We start from the raw sequence: 21418 nt of genomic DNA on the forward strand, positions 1-21418 counted from the left end.
AAATTGACACAGTTTGGGATCGAATTAGCATTCTTCATATTTGAAGGCAAGTCCTTTAATGTGTATTCCAGAAATTAAACCTATGTTAAATATAGTACTATAACTTTCCCAAGAAGCATACTGTTACAAGAGAAATAAATATACCCCCGCCGCAGCAAACCTGCAGACTAAGCGAATTTCCATTTGCCTGATTGGATTTACACTAAAATGTCTCCTTAAAAATATCACATTTATTCCCTATTTAAATCAAATCAGTTTAACACATACTTAGGTTTGCTGCAACAGGGAGGGTAAAACTGTTTTTTTTTGTAAAATGTTAATAGTTAGTAAGAAATAAAAACATTTTCCAAATTTGATCAAAATATGTTCATAAACAAGCAAACTACAACAGTTTACTTATTCTCCATAAGAATAACATGGGAATTTTAAATTTACAATTTTTTGGAATTTTCTCCGTAACCATTAGGCGCATAATAACGCTTAAATATACTAAATTATTTGTTTTTTTAAGCTCTACAAAATGGTTTGGAAAGAAATTGCTAAATTTTATGTTTTTTGGGTCAAAAATGGGAAAAACCCATTTTTACCCCATAAAAGCCCCCATAAACCCCCGTTCCCATGGTCCGATCATGCTGGTTCGCGAACTCGTTCGAATAAACGTAGGTTTACACGTTTGTACCAAATTTCATTAAAATTGGATAATTTTTGCTCGAGTTATCGCGCTAACGGACACATATATAAATATATATATATATATATATATATATGAATTTGAACGGATGCTATTTTTGGCCTCTAGGGACCTCAAAACGAAAAAAAAATCGGTCCCGGGTCCAGGTCTTACCATGAGTACTACGGTAATAGCTTATTCCCTATATGGGAAATTCGCTAAAAGGCCATACAATATTTGTTGATACAATCAGTACCAAAAAAGAGATTCTAATTTTTATTTCTTACCGTTTATCATTTTAATTTTTTCCCCATTTGGTCCTATTTAAATCCGGCTCGAAGGACCAAAGAAAAGTAAACTCAATAAGTGACGCTTAAAACAGCTCCTAGGATGATAAAGATGTGTCTACCAATTACGCATCCAAGTTAATTTTTGTTCAGGAATATTTCAGAAGAAAATTACATAGGCCCCTTCCCAATATTGGCTTAGTGAATTCATCGTTTCTCATATCAACTAAGGTCATAATTCGATTTCCATTTTTCACCTTAATCTTTTTACGAACGTAGTATGTACCATTCCAGCTATCTACCCTAGTCATTTATTCTCCGAGGACTGGTAGGGAGGGACATGGAACCCATTAGTCTGCACATTGGTCTAATTGGTGCTCCACTGCTACAGTAATTGCTGCTGTCCCTTGCGCATATGTTAACGAATCAGAGATTACCTACACTGGCCGTTAATCTGCTGCATAGCATAGACTCCCTTGTACAATTTTTTTACGCAACCCTAATTATTAGTAGCGTCACCGCAATCCTACTTCTACTTCGATACCGATTAGATTATACATATTTACTTATTAGTTGACAGCTCAGTGTTGTTGGGAATTTAGTGTAAATAACATTTAACATATTTTTTTCATCCAAACGCAACCAATGTTTAAGATTGGTAATGCACATATAAAGAAAAAGTAAGGAAGTGTAATTTGGGTATAAAAAAACACCCCGTTTTATACATAAAAGAATTCCACGAGGAACTAAATCCGTTGTATGCAAGCTATTTACTATTATTTTTCACTATTAACTAACTATAATCTTTACAAAATAATTTTATTTAATCCCAGTAATTAATCTATTTATTGGAGTCACTCGATTTATACGTACTTTTCAAGGTTCTTTAAACATTTTTATAGCAAATTTGTAAGAGACCTGCCTAAATTTAAAAAGTAAAATCAATCACTCCGGTCGGTCAAATTTTAAGGGATTTCTCTGTTTTAATACGCACACGTAGAATATATAGGTATAAACACATTCCAACAATAAATCCGACACCACTTTATTGTGCAAAAATCCCAATTGTGCAAAATAAGAGCCTCTATTTGATTTACAAATTTACCAAATAGACTTAATGTTAGGTTATTATCAAGTAATTAACAGAAAGCTTACTAAGCCGTAGTAATACTCAGCTTACAGTTCTCTTCTAAGGCTTTGCGTGCTCTACAGTCTACACTGTTGGCAATACAAGTCATGTTTGTTGGAAATATTTGCTGATTGAAATGGAACTTCGTTATTAAAAATATAGTTAGTTAGAAAAGTATCACGACCGTTTAGTGTATTTTTAATTGTCATACACCATAAATAAATTGGTATACTTTTGACACTCACAAAAATCTTTTTTTAGGAACTTTACATTTTCTTCCTTCACCCCTATACATAGTGTATGAAGAAAGTATTGTTTTGGTCAAAACTAGCTAAAGACTAAACTTATGATCTGATTTTGATGATACTTGTTAAGAGGGTCCAAGGTATCTCCTGGTAATAACATGTATTTTTATTAGTGATTTTCCAATAAATACCCATAAACCGATGGTAAATTAGGATTTTCTCACAAATTACCCACACGATTTGTATTTACAGTATTACAATTTAGTAAGTTATATCCCCTTAAATTCTTAACAAAACGGTAAAGACCAAAGTTATGTAAAAATAACAGTTTAAATTTTAAGGCAACTTTTGAAATTTTACCAATAAAATGCCACAGTTACTCCCACCGCTTGTTTATGATAAGGATTAATTACACGCTAGTTGAGAAAGTATGTGTAAGATTGCTGATACAGTTTATTTCGTCTCATGTGGAAAATCTGAAATGTGATCAGCGGTTGATATAGACTAGATTAAATTAAAGGTCTTGTAAAAACATATGAAGCAAACGCGACCTCAACAAGTTTACTATATTCAAAATGGCGTTGTTTTAAACCACCTGATACAGATTTATAATAGTTAAAAATTTACCGCTCTGGGACTTTCCTAACACACCACATTGAAATATATTATAACATAACCTTTAAATTTATTTTCCATCGTATCGTAATTCGCTGTTTCAACGCTTTCCATTAGCTATTTACATGATTTAGAAATGAGTCATGCGCCTTCTTGTAGAATGTAGAACTCCTTCTACAAAAAGCCCTTATCATTGACTATTAATATGCTCTGTGTATTGTTTCTACGTGATAGTCAATACTAATTAGTATCTTAGTTCCTACCATCTTCTTCAGTCCAGCAAGGAAAATAAATGAATATCTATTACTTACAGGGTGCCCCATAAGTAAACGGCCAAACTCCGGGAAATGGTTATATAGATCATAACGTGAAAATCAGGAACAACTACTGTTATTGGATTTTTGTAACCGATCTTTATGAAAAAATGTAGCCTGTGTATGTTAAGAGACATTTGATGGTAAAAAATCAATTTGGTCCAAATTTAAATTTACACCAACAAATCTAAATTTATCTAAATTTGGTTTTTGTAGGCAATTTTATTGTTATAGTTTGATTTACAGAAGAATTGCTGACTTCTACCGTCAAAACATCTGCCAAAGATATACTTAAAAGTTCAAAGCGGTGACATTGTTAGATCTTTAAGGTTCCTTTACAGTCTTACACTTTGCGGCTTTTGAAAGAGGAGGGAGTTGAGGAGAAATGATTTACCATGGCAGAATATGAGAAAAGAGGTGTGAAGAAGGTGGGTCGTTTACGGCGCGTTTGTCTACTAAAGAATTCTCTTTCCAAGTCTTAGCTTTGACGTCGAGCGTCTTAATGCTTTTAGAATTAAATACTACGCACTTAATTGAAATTCCTGTTTATTCCTATGAAACTCTATTGAATTCAACAGAGCTAAAGTTAACTTAATTAAGCTAAAACGTGTTTTTGAAGAATCAAGTAAATCAAAATTATTATCAAAAGACTGTTATTTCTAATTATTTTATTAGAATGTTAATAGGCCTATTTCTAATACACCGTTCTCTAAAAACAGTCAATACATAAAAAAAAACACAGTTTTACTTCATTAGTACGTGTTGAAATGATATTGTTTTATATAATAAAGATTAGATAGTTATTACTATTAGTATTAGATTAGATCGGTTAATAACCTGTTTCAGATAGCTTTGACACATACGTATTAAATCACATAGTAAATCACGATTAATATTGTAATTTGTTTTTTAAAGTTATTTTCTACTTTTTTAACCCCATTCTAAATAAAAAAGTAACGTGAAACGATTGAGATGGAATAATTTTGTTATACAACGCAAACAGAAAAAACAATTGCAAAATATAAACAATGGTACAAATAACATACGATTACTACTTTTTTATGGTAATACAGTATGTAAACACGTGCTTTCCGACATTTTTGGCTCACGAATACTACCATTCATTAACATCTCTATTATTTTGTATCATACATGGGTAAAAACCTACTCCTATAAAAACAAGTTTTCTAAAATCGTCGAATGGTTTTGCAATGGGGCGAGTTTCCAAAAGAAAATGTTCTTCTACTCTGGTAGATGCGCTTATTTGGTCTTCTGTTCAGCTATACCTACAGTTCAAGATAGGTTTCGAACCATTGAAAGACACTAATTATTATTTTTGGTAGAGAGATTTAAACACGACTTGAAGGACAAACATCACGTGGTCAACCACTTGACCGTCAAAAGTGAAGCTAGACTACTAACAATTAATCATTTCCTTGACTAATTTCAAATCGATTTGCTGGCGAAATCAAAAAGTTAAAATGACTAGAGCAGACAACATAAATTTACGTCATTTACTCATCGCCTTTTTTTGTTTTTCAACAATCCTTAAACTATTTACCAATTTAGCTATCAACTACTGGTAGAATGTAAAATCTAAGTTGATTTGGTTTGTCTAAATCATATCGATTAAGATTTACCCGGGGCTATAAAACTATCATCTTTATACGTAATAAACATTTAGGTCAGACTTATTGATTTCGGCTGAATGTAACCAATACTTATCCAACTCTACGCAGCATTGCAAGGGGTGAGTTTCATATGTCCAGATTACCCGGTGTGGCTTCTTGATCCAATCAGAAGCTGCCCTTCCAGAGAGTCGAATTACTTGCATTGACTTCTTCATCTTATAAGTTATACTTCGGAAATTATTTCAGCAAGATTTACCTTATAATCTAAATTTTCATTGGATAAATCCATAAATCTTTCAACCTGTATTTTGATATATTTCTTGATTTGAACATTACTAGAATCTTCTCTGCGGGATATATTTTTGGAGGCCAATTGGACAAGGGTGATAAATACTTGGAGATTCCGATTAATTCGACTTGATAAAATATTAGAAGATGCGTTTTCAATAGACAAGCTTTTAGAAATAAAACATATTCCCGTTAACCTTTAGCTTTTAACCATTAACCTTTAACCTAAGAAGGTTCTCTGCTTAATTATTTAATTCTATCCAAGCATTTCATTGTTTTGGTAAATTGATTGACACCACGAGAAATTGTCTTAGCAATACGTAAGATACTTGGATTTTTTACCACAATAAATATTAAAATCGATAATAGAATATATACAGGGTGTCCCGGAACTCTCCACCAATATTTTAGGGCATTGCTCCCGGGTAAGAAACATACCTAAATATCATATTTAAATTGTCCGGAAGTCCTTAGTTACTCACACAGCCGCCATTTTGTTTTTTTTCAGTTATTAATTTTTTATAAAGAATGGTTTAACATACGAAATGGAAACTTTGCACAAACATTTATGACAACTAGACAAAGCTACCAAAAAATTTTGAAGATTTTTCTAATTCATAAAACAAAATGGCGGCCGTTTAAATTTTTTGTAAAATCAATGGTTTTCGAGTTATTTAAGAAACAAAATTTTTAAACGGCCGCCATTTTGTTTTATGAATTTGAAAAATCTTCAAAATTTTTGGTAGCTTTGTCTAGTTGTCATTAATGTTTGTGCAAAGTTTCCATTTCGTATGTTTAACCATTCTTTCAAAACAAAATTAATAACTGAAAAAAACAAAATTGCGGCTGTGTGAGTAACTAAGGACTTCCGGACAATTTAAATGTGATATTTAGGTATGTTTCTTACCCAGGAGCAATGCAATAAAATATTGGTAGAGAGGTCCCGGACACCCTTATAATATAATGGAATAAAGATATACAATGGCAATGTATTCCCTTTAAGAATATCATACATTCCACATATTTTATTTAGCACTTCAAATCAATAGTTAATATTCGTGAAGAATGGTTGCAAAACTGTGCAATACAAAACTGTTTGTTTTAGAAGCTGTTTTAATTCGTGACACATTAATTTTCGGATTTACAAGTAAAAGTAATAACAAATAGATAACAAATTAAAAAATACTCAACAAACCCCGTTTAGAATGTTACATTCCAAGAAATATTTAAATGTGAGCTTGTGTGTTAAATTTATACGAGGATAATATCCTAGACAATTGATCCAATATTGAATAGTCTAAGAATACAAATATTTAGTATTTAGCGAAACTCCCGGATGATCAACCACTAGAATGGAAACGTTTAAACACAAAAGCTACTCAAATATGCTTTTACTTATGTTTTAATGAAGTTTCATAAACAGTGTGTTCCTACATTTTAACAAAAAAATTTCAAATTATATTTAGTCGGTAATAATGAAAACGGCGAGAGTCTAAATTATCACAAAACCAATTACGCAACTTAACTCAAAATAACAATTAGTTAGCAGAGTTTACGAAACGAGTGAATTAAAACACTTTAAACGCAAACAAACGATCGTTTTGTCCTAACCGAGACTCGTAATATGTAGCATATTGTTTGGCTGTTCAAAGTGGGAGGTTCATTAGAAGCCATTAGTGGTGAAGTGTTCAGAGGTGTTCAGAGATACGCTGCACATGGTTACAGCTAAAACATATTGTTACTTCCTATTCTATTTCATGTAAAACCCCGTTATCGTTGAATAAAACTACTGTAAAATAGAAAACTGAGCTTTGTAGTTATTCCATTGTTATTCGTTAATAGTATATCGAGTAAATAGAGGTGGTATAGTCTTTTAATGCTCTCTATGCAAGTGGCGTTATCAACTTTTTTGCAAGGGATCGGTCCAAACCCTGATCTTATCCACCGTCGAACAAATATTTAGAAAGCATCATTGGGAGCTTAAAGTTAAAATGACATCTTGGTTTGCTAACGATTCCGCATCGCTTGGTTTAGAACCAGCGACCTTCAGATTTGAAGGTGGACACTAATCACTCGGATACCCAAGCAATTGTTTACCTATTAGTCGGAAATTCATTTTGGCAGATTAAAAGGTTGGTGAATTCTTAATCTTATTCGTATTATATTGAAATTATAGTACATCTTACTTTAACTGTAATTTCAACCACAGCACTCCTCGGCTAAAATCAAACAATGCTAAAACTATTTAAGTAACAGTACAAACAGTATTTTACCATGTCTATACACCAAATAAACAGTTAACTTACCGGTAAATTGGGTGCTGCATTAGAACCATGTTGTTTTCATCCATCCAAGGTTTTTTCTATAACAGAGGAAATAATTTTACAAATTATTGTAGTATTATATTATTTACATATTCTTGTATTGGGTAGCTTTAGTTAAGTTATAAGAGGATGAACAAATGTTTTATGACTTTTGGAAAAGCACTTTAAAGAAAGGGTTGAAACAAAATGTAGACCTCACAAAACCCCATCAAGGTGTAAAACAGTTTTTCAGATACGTCAAATGAGCTTGGAACGAAAAATATTCATCTACAGTTATATAAAATAGGGGATAACTTAAAACCGACAATAGCCGGAGCAGTTTGATAACTTGTTGATCCGTTAGTATTCAAACAGATGGAGTGATTTACATATTTAAGCAGTTGTTTTAAAACCTTGTTTCGCGCACTTTAGAATACTAAGTTGTCTGGTATATACTAAGTCAATGAATATGGCCGTAAAAAGTTGACAATGTCAATTATACATTCAACCTATATAATTCTAAACCAAAATAAAATAAATATCTTCTGTTAATTATTATGTATGTAAATATCTTATTTAACAAAAGCACTGTAGTTTTTAAAACTAAGACAATTTTTACAATATAATCTGAAAACTCCTTTCAATATAACATGGATGAAAACCCTGATTAAAGTTCTTTTTGCCCTGCTATCAAAATTTCAAAAGTCTTCATAAGTAAACAATTTAACCAATAATGCTTCAATCATGCTTTATTAAGGCGGAAACGTAATGACAAAGCTATAAAAATAAACTAAGCAGTTAAATATGGAAAATTATTTTACGCCACACTACATTATTTTGACGAACTTCCCACGCAAGGATTTAGTCCAGAAAACAGCTGTTTGCCGCCAGCTTATTCAAATGGGGTTTCATTGCGTACTACTGTGCTGCAATGAGTTTTGCCGGACACCAATCAGCTGATTATACTGTATTTAGGTGGCAGTGAGTGGTTATAAACAAAAACATAACCTCTCATGACTAGTGATTTTTAGTCCTTTAGTTGGTGGAAATATATAAGGATTTGTGCGGATTTAGTAGTATGGCGTAAACTATCGTACGTAACTCGTCCAAAATGTGTGTACCGGACTCGTATGGTAATCCCGTACTCGACTTCGTCTCGCACGGGAACGACCACACTCGTCCGGTAAACACTTATTTTCAGGACTAGTAACGTAATATACTATTAAACAACACATTTACATCATAAAACAGCCGATTAAAACGTAAGACAGCAATTCAGCTGCTTATGATATAAAACAATCTTTATCAAAGTTACAAAGAAGCGGAGAGCACTTTGATAAAGGAACTGGGACGAAATGGGGTTACTAAGAGACAAATGAGACAAATAACTCTTGAAGTGGAACGTTTCCGAAACGGCACACGGAAGATTTCTCAGGTGCCGTTTGACGTCACTAACTGCTGACGTCACTTTGAAGGAACACCAATACCGCAACGATACAGTTTCAGCCATCGGCCTCGGTGGTGCAGTGGATAGCGTTGCGGGCTGATAATCCGAATAATTCGGGTTCAAATCCTGCCGGCGGCACTAACTTTTTATCAACAATTTTTTCATATCAGCAAGTTAGGTTGGTTTGGTTAGGTTATGACAGTTTAATTTTATAATTAAAAGATTATAAAATTGAATTTTAGACAATTATAATTTTATTTTATGAACAAAACTATTTTTTAGATTAGTAAACCCTTATTCGATTTTTCCATTATCAGCACGTTTGGTTAGTTTGGTTAGGTTATGACAGTTTAATTTAATAATAGGTCAACAGTTAGTGACGTCAAACGGCACCTTAGAAATCTTCCGTGTGCCCCACCGGAACGTTTCTACCCTCGAGACTATAAGTTGCGAAGCTGTATTTATTGTGCTTATTGTAACAGCGCTATTACGCTGGACAAGAATAGACTGTATATCTTTTTACTTAAAGAATTGACTGTTATGGAGTAAAAGTTTCTTGTAATTTATTTTGTGATTGTAGAACAAAGCTGTTAGTTTGTTTATAAATATTAAGTATTATTATTATTATTTGTTGTGGTAACTTAAGCGTTTATAATTCACCTGCGTTGGTAAAATAAGATATCGTTGCAATAAATTAGCATACACTTGCATCACATGGAGCCAAAGTTGCACTAGCAGTTAAATACGAATTACACAACCTTCCGAAAAAGTGATTTTAAGCTTAACATGACCTGTTAGTTTTAATAAAATGGATCCATACGATAAAACATCCTCTGACTGTACAACAATGTTAAACAGAATAGGGCTAATTTAACAAAAGCTAAGGAAAATAAATATTGCGAGCAAATTATTTATGTTTAGAGATTTACTTAGTAATTAAAAAAATTAAATTACCTTTTTCTTTTTCCTGAGGGTGACTCGCACTCCATCCACTGACACTTCCACCGTCACTTTCTTCTTTTTGATGCCTTTCGCCTTGAACTCGTACTGGAAAAAAAATTACATTTTCAGCGAAAACGTTATTTCATGTGTTGAGTAAATTGGTTTTGAGCCCAAGACAGCTCAACACATGGTCCATGTCATGTTGAATATTTTATATATATATATATAAATAATAACAAAAACTTTAAATATTTTTAGTTTTTTAATAAATTTTTTTCAACGTTTAGGATGAATATTTTTTTGTATACAGCAACACCAAAGATCAATTCCTCGAAGTAATCAATTTGAAAAAGAACTAACACGAATGATGATACAAACAACAATTGAGTTGTTATTTATTTATTTATTTTATTTAGTTATAATAGGTACTTTCCTGTTAAAGGGAACATTCATTATTATCGATGATTTCTTTTCGATATATCGATATTTTATAATAAACTAATTTAAAAAAGCCCTTTTTATAAGAAAATTTTTATTCTTTTAAAGAATTTGTAGAAGTTATTAGTAAAACTCGATGCGATTTATAAAAGATTTAGTAATGTATTTATGCAACCATTCTTGTTCATGGAATTATTGACTTGTGATTTCAACACTAGAAGCAAATGCGACATGAAAATCTCACAGCTTGGCTAAAACAGATAGCCTCCTTAGTGTCAATGAATCAGACCATTTAAACAGCTGCCTTATGCTTTCGTTAGAACATTTTCAATCCCTGAGATGTGGTTTGCCATGGCTAATTCTTTTAAAGAATTCCCTGATTCCTCTTCTAGTGGTAACCAATCACAAGTACATTACTTGAATATTAGATTATTATAATGGAAAACCAATTTGCTACAATATCTACCATAGGTAAAACGATTCTTCGCTCTCGACACTGGTTAAAAAGTAATAAAAATCTAACTCTTCTCATTGTTTCTTACTCATGACTTAATAGTCTTCATTTCATATTCTTCTGTGAAATGGTCCAATTGGATTATAATTTGAAAAAGCCGCAAAGTGAAAATAATTAGTACCTTTAAAAGGTTAACCCGATTTCACGAATTTTCTCTATAATTTCTCTTGGTAATGGAGCCAACTAATGATTAAGAACTTTAAAAGCTCTTTAGTTATAGGGAAAAAATTGAACTTTGGGTGTCAATTAAGTGAATTAGATTGTATTCTTGACACTGCTCAGTGTCAAGAATACAATCTAATTCACTTTTACTTTTGATTTATACCCTTATATAAAAAAATAACAATTAATATTTTTATTGTACAGAGTTTTACTTAATATTACATATTAAATTAGAACCCACCACAGGCAAAAACACACACTGAAGCACGCCTTAACCTATTTCAACCCAAACAGAGGCCTTTAAAAGAGATTTCCCTGTCAAAAGAGATGCATGATGTACCCATATAGCCGCAATGCGCTGTTGTTATATGATGAATTATATACCGTCGTTGGCGCAGAAACACTATTACATTGCTGCTTTATCCAGTAGTTTTGAGCATTAAAAGTACATATTGTGCTAATAGATTAAAATAACAAATTGTTCGCAACTACTGTGAAATTTTCTGTTTTCGTTACATGTTTATCACATGCGAAAATTCACTGCATTATGTACTACGGAAACAGAATGTTTACTATATTTTTGGGATTTGCTGACGTAAACAAATTTGTTATTGTTTTGTCAACTGTTTCCACTTTCAACAACCAAAACTGTACTAAAGTAAATGATAACTTTTAATTGAAGGCATAACCTAAAAAAACTCTAGTTGTTCTAATGTTCCATTTAAACAAAATATCCATTGTCTGTTCTAATTGGAAAATTATTAGTCTTTGTAGTTTAAAGAAAAAGTAACGTTCAAAACACAAGTGAAAGTGGGTCTATACCACTTAAAGTGCTCGATAAATCTCGCACTCACAAAAATATGTAATGGCTCACTTTCTACTCTTGTTATGAAACATACTATACCTTAAAATCACATGTAAAGATAGTAAGGAACTGTGAGATTGATATGACTGGATTGAAAGGTTAACAACGCAAACAGGCTTTTTTACAGGATAATCAGTCTTGCGCTATCTAAACTCAATGGTAGTGCACTTAAAAACACATTCCATTTATAGCGTACAAATGTTTCGTACAAAGTGCAATAGTCTACTGAATCTAATGATGATTGTGTATAAACCGTATTCTGTTTATAATAGGGCACGTTTGATTGGGATAGCATTGGAACAGTGTTTCTCATTACACAAATATTAGTTCCAATACATATTTGAATACGAGTGGTAATCGTTCTGTGGATATCCCTACTCTATTAGAACTGTAATTTTTGATAATAATTATTATTGTTGCGATTTACTCATAAAATTAGTATTTATCAACGAGAGATATTTATGTTATTGTTCAAATTTAATATCTCGTGTTACGATTTACTGTAGAATATTTTGGACGTACAATTACAACTACAAAAGTGTTAACCTAAATTTCAAGAAATATTATAAACGTTGGAGCGGCGAGTAGTGTTTAATCTTCACGGTTTCACGTTTAAGTTTCAACTTAGTTTAGTACTCTATCTATGAATTGAAATCTGAATATGAACCTCAAATAAATAGAACAGACGACGTGAAATACTGTAAAACGTGAGTGAATCAGACAATTCTATGATTCAACTAAATAATCGAGATCTGAGTAATTACTCCTTATTGTTTAGGAAACAAAAACGCCTTTGTTCACAAACGTTCCGAGACGAAAATTGGCCACAACACGCTCACCTTCACACATTCCCTACTATACGAGGGTCGTGAGTGACGTCAAAATATGTTTGATGTCATACTATAGACATGGTGATTCAGACTACCCGTGTACAACGAGTTGGCCCAGCAAGCGTTAAAACGACTTATTTTTTTAACCCGCCATTAAAATATAGTGGGTTACAATTGTAAAATGTCACTTTGGGCACTTTTCTTTTAATGTTGGGTTCGTTTAAAGTACAAATTATTTGTACGAAAAGTAGTTAAACAATTTAGAAAACAAGTCGAAAATCCAAGGTATTTTACGTATTTTGTTATTAGGGTGTTTTTTTTGTTTTTTTTTGTTAAGGAGAGCATCGTGTAGAAATTTAATTCCTGGCCATGAACATTCATTCAGATCTTTGCTATCAGATCCCTAGCTATTCTCGAATAGGGTAAACATTTGTACAACTAATCAGTAAGTCAGTGAGTAACACAAGCAGCTGTATGTATATCCCGTTAAAGTATGTGCACGGGTCTTTTGATTCATCCTGTATACGTTTGTAATATTTCAATGAAAGAATATGTTGATAATTAATTCAATGAATCATAATGTTATACATTTCATGTTTAGGGTTTACGTATCTATGTTTGCACGTTTTCTTATTATTTTGTCTGCCTGATATTTTAGGAGGCTATTCGTATGCCTAACCTTCACGAGATTTTACACGTTGCTAAAAGCCATAGGCAATTTGCACATTTTTGAACCCACGACCTCAGGGGCCGAAGCCTCGTGTTTTAATAAACTAGCCCCCCCCTCACGGGAACATTATGAATAGTTAATTAACACAATTAATTGTTTGAGGGCGTTAATTTAACTGGTAAAACAACAACAATAGTGTAATCATGGCTAACATAGATGTAAAACTAAGTTAAAGCATTGATAAATAGTCTATGGCTAAATCCACACTAGGAGTAGAAATACAAACTATTGGTATTGACACATACGTGAAGTTACTTTGAACAGCGTAGCGAATCAAATGCATCACATACCAATTAATGTCCTAATATATAGATTGGTTAGTTTTATGTTCCGTTATTTTGGATTTATATTGTTACAGATTTTGTGGATATTACTAAATAGGTGTAAAAAAGTTTCTTTGGAGTTTTCAAAGTTCTTATAAATAAGCTTATAACTTTGTGTCTGTGCGATAAGAAAAACATTTTTGTCAACTATGTTTTACAGTACAAAAACATAATAAACAGTTGATAATGCAAAATCTTGGATCATCAAATTTCATATATAAAAACAATAATATATTTATCTTTCCAAAATGGATCATCGGTTGAAAATAGAGAGATAAAATAAACTAATAGAACGATTCGACAGATGAGCGATTTCATTGGTCAGTTCGATAAACCGATCACTCTAGTCGAGGTTCGTAAAGAGCTGGTGGAAGATGTTATTGGAATGTTTTCATCAAAGGAAAGACATTTTTCTGCGTTTTCAACAAACAAGACACATATCACTTGCTTCAATCATTTGTCAAATGTACAAAGTAATATACTCGCATCAATATCAATTATTTATGATGGGTCCGCCACTAGGTGCGTATTTTAACCCAAATATGAGTGAAGAATGAGTGGTGCGATCTTGTAGTTTTGTTAGTGACTAAGGCCAACATGTTCCAGACACGGCTGTTAATTATTAGCCCATACAGCTTAATGGCAACGAAGGGACCTACAGTTTATAGTGGAATCCGAACGACATTTTTGCCTTGTAATTAACGAATTGGTGTACGTAAATGGCATTTGTGTTGAAAACTGAATTTTTAGAGTAGCATTAAATTTATCATTGAACATTGAGCATAAAATATACTTATTGAAAAAAAAATGATGAATTCGTTTTGAAAATATTCGTCTATCCATTGTAAATAGACCAACAAGTGACGTAGCCTATGCAATGAAAAAATACAAAATATATAATGAATTGAGATATTTTTACGTTTTACATCTATACAAATTTTGAAAACATATCGACGAATTTATCATACACTTCAAAATGGTTTAAAGTACAAGCATCGCTAACATTACTATATCAAATGTACACCACTCATTATGGACATAGAGCCAAATTGAAGAAGTGAAATCAATTCGAAAGAGAGGAGACTTTAGCATATAAAAATAGAACGCATAATTCAGATAAGTAATACATCAGAACACATCGCCTGCATTAGAAGCTGTCAGCCCAAGTTTCCTCATACTTTTAAAAGGTTATAGTTCAATTTTTCACTGGTTTTCCTGATGTAAAAATGTGTTATATACATTAAAGGCAGCGAATGTGAAGAGTGGTTGAATTTGTGATTGTTAATTTATTCTTTTATCCATACAATATTACAGAACATGTACGTATATTTTAAATTAATTAATTTATTTTATTTATTAAAATATCAGTAAGTGAAGACAAATAAAAAATGTGTACCAAAGGAATTATTTACATGTCAACTAAGAAAGGACCTAAAATCTAAACTTAACTAATTTTAGGTTATGTAGGTTGGTAAAATATCTCACTGAAGCTATATTGTCATACAACACGTACATCGTGTTATTGGGAAGACAGGATTAATGAATAATTTTACATTTCATTCATATTCGATCCTCATATTTTACTTTTATCACAGTGATATGCAGTATTTCAAAAATAATTTAATTAGTACCCTATCTTTTACAATTCTTTGATACATTTTCTTACACAAATTATATCCAAATATTTCATTCCTAAAAGCCTTTTTGTTTTAATTAAAGTATGTATTTTTGATAAGTATTTATATGAAATTCACTATATTTGGTATACGCACAGTAAAAAAAATAACCTTTCTGTAAAGAAACTAACTAAGGCGAGTTAAGATAAATACAAAATGTTTTTACAAGTATTCAACTATTCTTTATACTTTCGAATCATGTTCTTGTGTTTCATGATAACTTATTTACCAGGTTTGTATTACTTCATGTAAATTTTTTTATGATATTAAAATAGTTTAAATTCAAATTGGCAGAACCGTATTAAAACCCCATCATCTGGACGTTCTAGACGTGTACATTTGTACAATACAATAAAGATTGATCTTAATTCATTATTATAACATTTGATGATTTTATGATTTTATTCTGTACTAATTACCAATACAACTACAGGATAAAACTGCAATGTAATAGAGTGTATTTCTGCGCCACAGACGGTGCATAATACATCATATAAACTACAGCGCACTGCGGGGATATGAAGTATACTGTATTCTTATAAATCTCTTAGCAACTTTTGCACACATAAACACTTTGGTGAGATAAAATTTACATAACCTATTTCCGTACTCTAACACGAACTTACGTAAGCACACAAAAAAGTTTGGAAATATACACCACCCATATTCTGTACAAACACAGTATAACCTGCATTGAACAAAAATCTACTAGAGGTATACATTTATCGGTTTTACGTAAGTCAAGACATGAAGTAGTATTTCCATCGAGAGTGTTTGAGAGCCAAATTGCTCTTGACAACAAATGTGCTCCATTTCGACAAATAGTCACAATTCACATAATACGCTTTCTTGAGCTCCACTTGTACTTCATTTTGAGAATGCGATTTGTCTTCAAGTAACACAATTGACTTCACTAAAAAAATTATGTTTAGACCTATATTTGTTTGACTGTGTAGCTTAACTAGCTTAAGTACAGTTTTTCCCTGCTGAAGGTTCAACTTGTATAACCTATTTATGTAAGTAAACATGCACCAGTGTTTAGAAAATGGGGAGCAAGCTGGTCTGGTGGTTAGAGCATGGGACGTTAGTCCCTGAGGTCCCGGGTTAAAATACGGCCAAATTCCCAATGGATTTGATCTAAGTAATAATGCTGTAACTCCTAGGTTTGGAACTCCTAAGGTGTGGAAATAACCTTAGACTCTTGCCTAGCGTCGTCCTAGGACAAAAAAATAAAAAAGTGTTTGGAAAAAATAATAATCCATGGTTTAATTTTGTTATTCGATAATTTGTAGAACAATTTTACACATCATATCCTTGTTTTATATGGTAAAATAACTCCATTGGTAGTCATGATTCGTAAATAATAATAATAAAAAAAAACCATATCATACATAGAACATTTCCCTCAGGATGAGAAATTTAACTATGGATCGATTATTCATTCGGTAATTTGGTAAACCTGAAAAAAGATAACGGTTTTAACAACATTAACCCACAATTGTTAAACAAATACTCAACTTAAAAAGACATATCACTATTAACATCCTCTTTTTAATTTTATATAGCGTCAAACCACAATTAATTACTACTGAAAATACAAATTTATTTTGGTAAACCCCGTGAATTTATTGTGAATTTAAAAATCAAGTAATAAAGAAACTTCGTCTGCAAGAGCAAGATTTATAATGTCCCGACGGAGGTCTTACGCTTTTCTTATCTTTACCCTTTTAAAGCTCATTGTTGAGTTTGTTTACAGTAAAACGTATTTAGTGAATAAACATTGTAGCAAAATTACTTGTAGAACAACTATTTATACACTTATTTTAAAACATTTAGCATACTTTAAATTTCTAGTACGTAGTTAAAATATCTACCAGAGTGTTTTTGAGGCGTGTAATAAATTTCCCGTTTCTCTGCGTCACCCTGTATATGTGATTCAACAGAACCGTATTGTATGCTTCTTTATTCGTTCCATGAAATCGTATTGTGGAAAGTATGTTTGTAACATTGAGTGAACTTTGAACTTTGGTTTGTTGTAATGGAAATGACGAGACTGCAACGATGTGTTATACTTTTGTACATGTGGAGCTCCTTGCATGAATTAAATACATTTTCTAAAAAAGAATTGCAAATATTTACGGATGTAATTTCACGTAGAGTACCAATTTTCAGTATTCATCGTATACAATATTTTGCTGTTATGTTCCTAGCTTGCTATTTTATATTGATGTATATACTATATTTTCATTAAGTTACATAGCAAAAAATACCAAAATAAATAAATTCCATGTACACACATCTTAGAACACATGGACACTCGAAGCATCGAAGCATCAATTACACTCATAATAAAATGGAAATTAAGAAATATTACTAGACCTTTTTCTGGTTGGAATTTTTAAATAATTTTATTAGAGGTTAGTCCTATCTTAAATTTAGTATATTCAATAGTGTTTTTTTTTTGTTTTCAATATTTGAAACCCAACAATACAATTGTTATATATTTATATAAAATGGGTTTGAGAAGGTTTAAAATGCATGGCAACTTCAAAAGTTTTAAAGAAAAAAAATACATGACAACTTTAATAAAATATTAAAGTTATTAAAACATTTACATCTCACAACTTAAAATAATTTTTAATCAACATACTCTGTTTGCGACGGTATAAACAAAATTAAAAATGAAATGAGCCTTACCGATATTGGAAGTATGACGCAGACGTTATTAAAGAATATTTCTTTAGGAAAGTAATATATCTGCATGTGGAAATTTAGAACAGATTGAAACCGTGCTTCAAAGGGAGGGATGTTTTCTCTGTCAGAGAGTTATTATAGAAGAACACGGAGAATCAGTTATTGAGTTATGTTTTACGTTTTACCGAGGGGAGGAACTAATTACTTTCTTACAAAGAATGTTGCAGCTCTCCGTAAATGAAAAATCCGTTTCTGTGTGGCTTAAAAATGTAATTTGATAACTGACATGAAATTATAATACTGCAAACATATTCTACAAAAATATTGCACCAAAAGTTTTTTAGAGGAGTTTGGCCAACGTATGTAAAATAGGCGATAATCATAATGGTTAAAATTGATTTAAGAAAAACTGTTTTAACAGAAAATTTAGGACACAATTGAGTAGATAGCTGTTTACCGAATGAGTTATACAATATATACCAACTTACCTTAGTCTATATCTTCTACATTGGAAAATCTACAAATTCACGTTGACTCAGATTCATATTGTTTAAGGCATTTTCACACACCACAATTGATAATTGCCTCCAAGGCGGATGGAGTTGCTTTTAAGTACTATAGTGTGTACGACGGGACCTGTCTCTTGACACTCATACCTTGGTCAGTACCTTGGACTGACCAGGTCAGTCTCGGGTAGACAAAGGTTAAGTGGGCAGGTTCCATCATACATACCTTAGCCGAGCCTAGGGACTCTCAACTTTACGAATCACACGGAGTTTTAAAATAGGAGGAAAAAATGGTCCTTAGACGGATACGGAAGGAAAAACATTTTTGATCAACGAAAAAAGTTGCCACAAACCAGTTTTTTTTCAAATCTGTCCTTTTGTCTGTTATCCTGTTGAAACGTTTGTCTCCGTAGACAAAAATTAAATTTAAATTCTTCCCAGCAAAATCTTAAATGGATTTAAAGACATAATTTAGACTTATTCAAGTGATGAAGCACAGTATCAATATAATGATGGCGGATGTCGCCGGGAAATGTATTACGTGGCGTTGACTATTTGTCAGGACGAGGACCATTTGTCGGAGAGAAGAACACATCCATTCAAACACTTCCATTAAATTAACCAATGTCAGCAAAACAGACGAAGAGTTTAAGTTCAAACGGGTCTCATTGACTAAAACTGCGTTCAGTTAAAATTGTTTTCGTCATACTGCAGCCGTTTTTAATGCATGCGTTGCGGTTCTAAAGTAGCATTTTTACTCTTTAGGGAGTAAAAAACGTTTTTAGACCCTAGGGAGTAAAAATCAGCTGTTGTCAACTCAGTTTTAAATTTAAATTAGAAAATATCGAATGTATCGATTTTAGTTGATTGTTGCCTTATTTTAAATAGTAGATCAACATATCGATAACTTAATGTACACTAACACAAACGTAATTAACAAAGATTATGATCAATCAATCAATCAATTATTTAAGATGGGGACGCCACTATGTGCGTATTTTAACCCAAATATGACTGAAGGATGAGTGTACGATGAGTGGCGCGATCTTGTAGTCTTGTTAGTGACTAAGGCCGACATGTTCCTTAGACACAGCTGGTAATTAATAGCCCATACAGCTAATGACAACTAAGGGACCTACAGTTTATAGTGGAATGCGAACCACATTTTTTTTTTCTTGTAATTTACGAATTGGTCTAATTATCAGGATAGTACTGCGGATAGTCGTAGTACTCACTAGTGCGGACGTTAATCCACACCAGGGAGCATCGCATCCACAGTGCATCCCTATAAATATCCACAATTCGTGACCTCCTAGTAGCTGGATTACAGGACGACGCCACCCGTCCCAGTCAATTCCATATTCATAATTAAACATAATTAAATAGAAAACTAGCTAGACGTAGTTTTGTGAGGTTATAAACGAAAACTATTTAAGTTTTCTAACATAGTTTGTTTAAATAAAGGTGCATATGAACACATAGTTCATCACAAGGGTAAAAATGTGTCTTTTCAACCCTCGCTCATCGAAAAGAGTCACTTTATGCCCTAGTGATTAAATTTTTCACAACTAAAAAATTCCTCGGAGAATTCTTGAAAAATTCAACCATAAAGAAAGGTCATATGAATTATTACGGTGAAATAAATAGAAGGGTTGAATGTTAAGTATGCTAACTACATAAAATGTAGAGCGAAAAATTAATCGATGCACGGTGCGGAACACTGTATTATCGGTGCGTCTGCACTCATCGTTTAATGCATCTGTTCTGTATTGCAATTATTGCAGTTTCCTCTAATGTCTCGTTAATCGATTGCAATTAGACCTGAAGGCCTCACGTGTAATTGGAATACATTTTACTTTATGAAAATTAATGTATTCAATTAATAAATTAAACATTGTGATAATCCAGGATTTTGTTTTTTTTTGTGGAAACTGCCTAAAATGAACTACAAGCTCGCATATTGAGAATTTGTAAAAAGGTTTCTTCGATACAAACCATATGTAAACAGTAGGCCTAATTAGATTTAAAAAATGGAAGAAAATGGTTTGAAAGAAAACTGTCTGCAATGAATGAACTAAATTTATAATATGTGATAGAGCAACTCGAAATTCAATGTTTATTTCGTCAAAACATTCAAATTCATAAGATGACATTCTGCTTTTTTGATAAAACAAATAAATAAGACATGCATTTTGGGGAATAACCTTTGAATGGTCATTGAGTTACTTTCACTTTGATTCTGTTGTCAGAAAACCCCCTTTCTTTAAAATCGTATAGCTATTACTCAGCAATTTATTATTTGAAATTAATGTAAATTACATATAATTGAGACACAAAATACAAGATACTATCAATCATCAATTATCAATAATTTAAGATGGGGACGCCACTATGTGCGTATTTTAACCCAAATACCTGTGTGTACTTTGCACCTTTGCAATTTCAAACTGTATAAATCCAGCTAGTAAGCATTTCATTGGTCAAACTTATATTTACATCATTAATGTACTGTAAACAGTGTTACTTTTCTCATTTTTTTAAACTGATTAACATCTACCATTTATGAAATGTTTATAGCTGTACACATGGCTTTAAAATACTAAAGCTATATTACAACTTACGTTGAAAAATATAAAGCAAAGTCGTTCGAGTACTTTTACAATTTTAAAATGAGGCAAATTCTTACTCATTTACATTTTTTACCCCGTAAAGTCGTGATATTTATAATTGTATACATAAATAATGAACTTAACTAAAAAACGTCGGAAGGAGTGTAGAAGATAAGGTAAGAGTTTTAGCCGGGAACATT

At 32.0% G+C, this 21418-nt stretch overlaps 1 protein-coding gene across 2 annotated transcripts in view; it reads right to left on the reverse strand.

Moving 5' to 3' along the window:
- The window catches only part of LOC128993903 (carboxyl-terminal PDZ ligand of neuronal nitric oxide synthase protein-like), a 304439-nt gene that overhangs the window by 88835 nt on the left and 194186 nt on the right, over window positions 1-21418 (reverse strand). For both annotated transcript variants that reach the window (XM_054417995.1, XM_054417993.1), the window contains exons 3-4: window positions 9884-9976; window positions 7486-7541 (exon numbers count right to left, since the gene is read on the reverse strand). In XM_054417995.1, the coding sequence (XP_054273970.1) occupies window positions 7486-7541; window positions 9884-9976 (149 nt within the window). The remainder of the gene's footprint in view (window positions 1-7485; window positions 7542-9883; window positions 9977-21418) is intronic.

The sequence above is a fragment of the Macrosteles quadrilineatus genome, unplaced genomic scaffold (assembly GCF_028750875.1).
Source record: "Macrosteles quadrilineatus isolate MER2022 unplaced genomic scaffold, UCM_ALF_1.0 Scaffold_5__1_contigs__length_97177068, whole genome shotgun sequence".
Classification (NCBI taxonomy): Eukaryota; Metazoa; Arthropoda; class Insecta; order Hemiptera; family Cicadellidae; genus Macrosteles; species Macrosteles quadrilineatus.